General features: G+C 41.5%; 1 protein-coding gene across 5 annotated transcripts in view; it reads right to left on the bottom strand.

The window, feature by feature from the left end:
* Window positions 1-282: 282 nt before the first annotated feature.
* dyrk1aa (dual-specificity tyrosine-(Y)-phosphorylation regulated kinase 1A, a) overlaps window positions 283-7,087 on the bottom strand; it is a 50,810-nt gene continuing 44,005 nt past the window's right edge. For all 5 annotated transcript variants that reach the window (XM_010870854.4, XM_010870855.4, XM_034293164.1 and 2 more), the window contains 5 exons: window positions 6,465-6,611; window positions 6,125-6,265; window positions 5,709-6,012; window positions 5,398-5,522; window positions 283-5,221 (listed from right to left, as the gene is read on the bottom strand). In XM_010870854.4, coding sequence (XP_010869156.1) covers window positions 4,610-5,221; window positions 5,398-5,522; window positions 5,709-6,012; window positions 6,125-6,265; window positions 6,465-6,611 — 1,329 coding nt within the window. In that variant the 3' untranslated portion in view covers window positions 283-4,609. The remainder of the gene's footprint in view (window positions 5,222-5,397; window positions 5,523-5,708; window positions 6,013-6,124; window positions 6,266-6,464; window positions 6,612-7,087) is intronic.

The following is a 7,087-nucleotide window of genomic DNA, read 5'->3' as shown; positions in this document are numbered from 1 at the left end:
AAAAATCCCAAAGCAAATTATAGAGCAAAAGCAAACAAAGAAAACCAACTCAAGTTAATTAACTTTTTTTAATATCATACATAAGACCGCTTGAATATAATACAAAGGGTTTGTCCTTTTTTTCTTTTTGTAACATTATCATATACACAGCAAGTATTGACTAGATCTTACAATCTGTTGACACAGGTACTTATCCTTTTCCCATGCTGTTTAATCTTTACAGTGCACGTCAGACATCCTGTAACCAAACTGGGTTGTCAATCACTCAAAACCAGACTGGGAGACAGAAAGGCATGGGGTGGTAAGGAGGACAAAAAAGTCTTTATTTTAATAAAACAGAGAGCAGAGCAGAAATTATATTGAACACTCGGGAGTAAACGTTATGTTTGTTGACGATGCACTGGTTATATTGTGTCGACGATCATGGCTTTCACACGTGTCAGTAGTCTGACTTCAAATGGACCCACTGTTGAAGCTTATGCCAAATTCAACGCAACTAAAAATAGTTCCTGTAACGTGTACATAATTGTTTATGTATTTGTTATATATTAAAACACATCTGTCATTCAGGTTCATAGACATACACCCACACACTATACCCTGTCTATAATATTTAAGGTATGAATATCTACTCTTTTGTTAAAATTTAAACCCTACAAGTTTGCATTTGTACTGGCATTGTCAACTACTTTGGCCTGGAAGCACTGTTACCCATTGACTAATATCACAGAAGAACTTCCACTGCATGGTCTCCACATTGACTTAAATGTACTCAAAATACCATTAGGAAAAAAGTAGTGAGTTCTAAACTTCCTTTATTAAAAAAATATAAATATATACATAAATTCTATTTCAACTATTAAAATGGGGTTGAAAAGTAAACACCTGAAGCCTGTGTTTTCATGGACACCTTTCTTCTAGCTGTTGCCGCCCCTTTCCATTTTTGCAACTGGTACAAAACGTAGGCCTCAGGCATCACATCACACAATGAGACTAGAGTATGATGCTCCAGTAGGCAGGACTCACTTCACACCATACATCTCTACTAGTTTCCTTTTGGATTCAACACCCATGGTGAAAGCTTCAGTCAAACATGGATTTAAGCCAATTTAGAGCATTATCCCATCTCCAAAACGATCTAAACGTTAAATGTGTACAGTGCCTCTGCTTGGCTAGGTCAAATAGGGTTGCTTCAAAATTGAAAGGGAAAAAGGGTACCATTTTAGCCACTGCCGTGAAGACTGACGGAAGTCGTTTTAAGGCAGCTTTACCCAGATAGATAGGCACGTTTGAAACAGCCTCAATCACAGGCCACAAATTGAAGGATTAATGCACTGTTTTTCACGTTTTCTCTCACTTCAGACTCATGAATACAAGGACTTGCCTCGACTCACGGCCACTATACTGATACTCCGGAACCTGCAGAGTAGCAACCAGCGCCGACATCTATTGTTCCTCAAGTCCTTGATAACGGAAAAAAGTTCTACCAATGAGAGATCTGTTTTTGTTTGTTTTGTGGGTTTTTTTTAGAGAGAAAAAAAAGCGTACAACCAATTCTGTCGAGGATACAGCTAACAGTAAATGTACTGAGTTCAACAACAGTTCCAGTTTTGCTAAAGCAATAGATACAGCCATTTTTACTGACATTTAAAAAAGGTCTTGATACACCTTGTGTCAAAGTGCAGAACTGCTACATTATTGGTTACAGACATCTATGTGCTATAAAAAAACAGCTTTGGTACAATAAATTATCAAAAGGGAAAATAAATTCTTGTAAAATTCACAGCATAATTGTGAGGCAAAAAAAGCAGTCACGTAAAATTCTGCATGTTTTCATTTTCAAGATGAACAGAAGACATTTGTGCAGAAGCTCTGTTGGAGGAACAACATGCTGAAGAAACAAAGCAAAGAAAACAAAAAGCAGGTAAAAAGCAGGAAGGGACACGGTCATAACTAATTCCATCCATCTTGCAAAAAAAAAAAAAGGTTTGTGAATTGACAAGGGCTGGCAATCATTGGGCCTCGCAAGTCATACATTTTAGTTAAAAAGGCCTCTTAAATTACCATTCTAAAAACACATTTTTTCCATATATTTTTTTAAAGATTTCTTATTTTTTTGACCCCACTTAAAAAAAAATACAGAAAAGCTATTTTCTCATTTAAACTATAATATTCAGCTTCTTTCCCCCACCCACCCAAATCCAGAGTCCAAAAAATAATAAGGCCAAAGGGTTATCTTAAAAAAAAATCTGCCACTGCCCTGACATCTGTAATGTTAGTTTGGGCTGGAGAGGCCCTGGACACTGCTCCTCAGTGCATCTCTTCAGTGTGGCCTTGTTCCAGGGCCTGGTGAGGGGCTATCGAGAACAGCACTCCGCTGCCCAGCTGCACACGTGCTGGCCCAGCTAGAGTTTCAGCCACAACACATTTAGAGATACTGACACACCAACCCAGCAAGATGGATCCTCCCTGCATAATGCTTTTTTCCTCTGCCATGCCACAGATCTCGCAGCTCACAGGTTGAATCCCACAACAGAAGAGGGAAATGCAAATGACAAAATACAAAGACAAAATACTTCTTGCCGTAGATGAAAATGGATGTGTGGATGGGGTAGCCGGAAGTTTCATTTGGCGCTGTAGCAATTTCTTTACCAGATAGCCATTGCCAAACATTCCAATTTCATTTTATAACCATGAACGGAATCGACTGATAACATAACTAGTAGAGCAGCGTTATTCCTTGTAGTGGATCTGCCAAAAAGGAAAACAATGTTTTTTGTGTATTATTGCTACAGGCTGTCACCCACGCTAGATTAAACAATGCTAGTGTGACAGAAAGTTACTTCAGGTGTCATGTAAAATTGTGATTTTTAAGGCCATTTTCAAGGGTTGAAACTAAAAATCTCCGAAAAATGTGAATGATAGGAATAGTAACTGATTTAAGTCAAATATCACTCTGATATTGGTAATTACAACTGTGCAGATTATGAAACAAACATTTAGACCCCGGAATGGATACACTAATGTTTCTTGTCAAACACTTGTTATAAGACATGGAAATAGATCCACAGCTACAGCAGAGGGCTGTAGTACCATTTTCAGATTATGTAGAAACTCTCAGAAGGCTGCAGGAGACTCCACGGGATCCGGATAACCTTGTAAAAATAAATATTGACACAACGAAAGAGACACAAACTTTACTGAGCCAATAAATACGTACTAAATAATCAAATATACTTATACTATGGAATGCGGGAAACAATTAGGAAACAAACCCTTTCACCTATAGGCATTCAGGCACACCTTACAATGTCTCAAAGATCCAACATTTAACCCAAGACTGGTGGAAGAGGCAGATGTGGTAGGCAGGGCCACTCAGTACTGTTTTGGCATCAACTATATTGGGTCACCTATTCAGCATAAATAAAGTAAAATATAGCGATATATTTTGATCATTTTCACATAATATAAGCAGTTTTTATTTCAGGTTGATATTTTACAATTATATTATCAGCTCCTTAAAAAAAAGCTGAAATCATTATAGCAAATCACCAGACTTGAGATCTGCAGGGAGACTGGGGCTGTAATTCATATTCTGGTCTGTAGGGTTCTGTAACTAAGTCCAGGTAGTAAAGGCTTGAGTGCATAAATTGTTCCGTATGATTGTATTGGCTGAAATCTATCATTACTAAAAGAAAATCATCTTTTTTGTTCGTAATTGTCTTTGAGTAAGTTGAGGGAATCCGCCAATTCTGATAAAATTCTATTTGTTGCCAAAAGTTTCCAATGTTTGACCAAAATGATGAAAAACTATTTCTGATGAAAATGCTAATCTTTAAGCCAAATTATTATAATAAATATCTTTAAATGTCTCATTCCTTAGTCTAAGAATGGATTAAAAATTAGTGAGGTTTGATTGGCTCAGTGAATTTTATGAATCTTTGACTTTCATACTTACCTGCTTGTACAACTTAAACCTTGAAACATTTTATTAGTGTCAGAATCTCTAGTGCAGGAAGTCAGATTGTTAAGAGGTAATATTCTCCTCGATCAGCAGGGTCTACTGTTGTTTTCTGAGAGGGTCTACATCATGCAAGAATGGCCTTCGGTGGATCTAAAGAACACATTAGAAGGTAATGGAAAATAATGTTAATGAATACACTATTGTGTCTACGTGTTTATATTTAATAATCTACACAGTTGTAATTAAGAACATCAGACAATTTTCATGAATGACAGCCTGTAACAAGAAATAAAAAGAAACTACAATACTGTCCAGGTTGGCTGGTCTACTATAGGGAATAAAGCAAACAATGCAGTTGAGTGAGAAATGTATGCGAAATAAACAGATGTTTCAGTAATGCTGTGAACCATGTGATGCAAAGTTGTTTTAAAATAAAAATCTATTTCCCCATGAACACTGAAAACTTGAATTAGAAAAGAGTTGGCATGGGGAGGAGTTGAAGAGATGGTGGGCTCTGCACTGTGACAGCGGGTCAGTGATAATCTGTCCTCTAATTTTAAGCAGCTTTTGGATCTTTATGCATTTTTGTTGTTGAAAAAACACCACCTTAAAAAATATACAGAAAAAAACCCATTCTCAGTTTAGTCACGAACTGGCAACAGAACTGTGCTGTACACAGACCCCCGCCATGGGCGACTCCTCCCTGTCTATGCCCTGTCTCATGCCCATGGGGTAGGTAGGGTGACCCGCCATGCCAGTCTCTTGTCTGGGGTTGGAGAAGGCACCCAGTCCCATGGTCATGCTGCCATTCTGGCCAAATTCCAAGGCTGCGTTGGCAGGGAGTGGGCGCAGCTGGTAGGCATGATTGCCCTGGGCCCCAGTGGAGGAGGAAGATGTGGAGGAGGAAGAGGCGGAGGAAGACAGGGAGGTCATGGACAGGTGGCCATGCACCACCTCCATGGAGTTCTCTGTGGAGGCGCTATTGGTGGGGGAGTGGTAGAGGCGGGGCCGGGGCCGTGCCGGAAGGCCCTGCTGTCCATGGGGTTGGTGGGGGTGATGGTGTCCATGGTGATGGTGTCCGTGGTGATGATGGTAGTGGGTGGAGGAGCTGTTCCCGGGGGCCAAGGGGTGGATGGCCTTGGGCGCCTGGGGAGGCACATGGAAGGTGGTTTCCTGGACCGGGTGGGTCTCCACGGTCACCGCCTGTGCCCCTTCAGCACCAGCCCAGCCCACAGGGGGAGGAAAGGTCTGCCTCGTCTGACACACAACAGCAACAGTTAGCAACTTAAATGACTTGACAGCGGAAAACAATTTCTAAAGTTTCAAGTAGCCAAGACTTGTCTGTGAAAAGCTCATCTATCCCAAATGGGAATTATAAGTAACAGTCTAGTTGGTGTTACTAGGCCAGGAACAATACTGTGTGTGTAACTTGCCTGTGGGCAGAGATTTTCGCAATCCATGGCCTGCACAGCGGCACTGAAGTGACCTCCGCTGTTCCGGTGCTGATGCGTGGGGTCTGAGCGTGCTCGTCCACTGGTGCTTGTGCCAGACGAACCTCCTGCGGCAAAACCCAGAGGCACAATCAACGTTGAACATTTAAAACAGTTTGAAACCTCCACGAAGCTCTGTAATGCTGTACCCGAGCTATTAGTTAATGCACTTATTGCTTTAATATCATCAAGCCTAATCCAGGGTTTTCAAAAGCCAATCAGGTAAAAAGTAAAGCATGCAGCGCACTCCCAACCTGAGCTGGAGGAGGTGCTGGAGGTGGTTCCCGAGGACTGGGACTGCTCCAATGCGGGGCTGGTGGACACACTGCTGCTTGTGTTGGTCCCCTCATCCGCAGTCTTCTTGAAGAAGCTGTGCTGCAGAGCGTAATAGGGCTGGATACGACTCTTGGGGTCGTAGTCCAGCATCCGCAGAATCAGATCCTTGAACTTCAAGTAGTCGGCGACAGCATGGCCAGATTCGCCCGCCCGCCGCCCCCCTGGGCCTCCTGCCTCTACACCCAGGATGCTGTGCAGCTTCCGCGTTCCCGGTGGTTTATACTACACACAAACAAGTGAACAAACAGAGATGAGACACAAATATACTCACTGTTGCAAAGGACAGTCACGGCACCAAAACATAATTAACTTAAGAGTGATTTCTTGAACTCACCCTTTTGCCATCTTTGGTCTTCTTTGCACCCCACATACCTTCAGACATCTTCTCAAAGAACTTCCTGGCCTTGGGTGCTTGGTCCAATATGTGGTTGGGAGGAACACCCAGCACTTCAACTATTTTGTTCATTTGATCAATCTGAAAAATCAGCAAGCCATATTTGGAAATAAATATATATTTTTAAAAAATCCAGTATACAATATATATGTATAGTATACATCTCCTAGTGAAACATTCAAGGCACCACATCTCCCTCTGTTGAGTAATTTGGTTCTCACCACAGCAAAACCTGATAGTACTCATTAGAAATATTATCTTCTCTTTCCATGAGTCCTACCTCATTGGCCCCACTGAAGAGGGGCTCTCCTGTGTGCATCTCAACCAGGATGCAGCCCAGGGACCACATGTCAATGGCCAGGTCGTAAGGCATGCCCAGCAGCACCTCGGGGGAGCGGTAGAACCGACTCTGGATGTATTGGTAGATCTGAGGGGAGCAAAGGGGTAAAGGGAACGTTTATTTTCATTTAAAAAGGGGTTAACATAACAAAGATTATTAGAAATGCAATTGGTTAGCAACAGTGATTGTTCCCCTAAAAATTTGAAGAGAACCGGTTGAACGATTTGGTACAATGTTTTCATGGTGTCATGTTTCATTTATGCCATGTATGGTGCGACCATCATTGAAATCAAAAACCTACACGATATGACCAAGAGCACGTGGACACCCCTACCAATTATTGAGTTTAGATGTTTGAAGATAAAATACAGCACATAACCATGAGATCTCCATAGACAATCATTGACAGTACAATGAGTCGTACTGAAGAGCTCCGTGACTTTAAACGTGGCACTGTCATTGCACGCCAGCTTTGCCAGTCAGTTTGTGAGATTTCCGCCCTACTAGATCTCCCCCGGGAAACTGTGTTATAACTGTGAAGAGAACGCGTTTAGGAGCAACAA

The sequence above is a fragment of the Esox lucius genome, chromosome 7, assembly GCF_011004845.1.
Source record: "Esox lucius isolate fEsoLuc1 chromosome 7, fEsoLuc1.pri, whole genome shotgun sequence".
In the NCBI taxonomy this organism is placed as follows: domain Eukaryota; kingdom Metazoa; phylum Chordata; class Actinopteri; order Esociformes; family Esocidae; genus Esox; species Esox lucius.
This window is presented reverse-complemented; position numbering and strand designations above follow the sequence as displayed.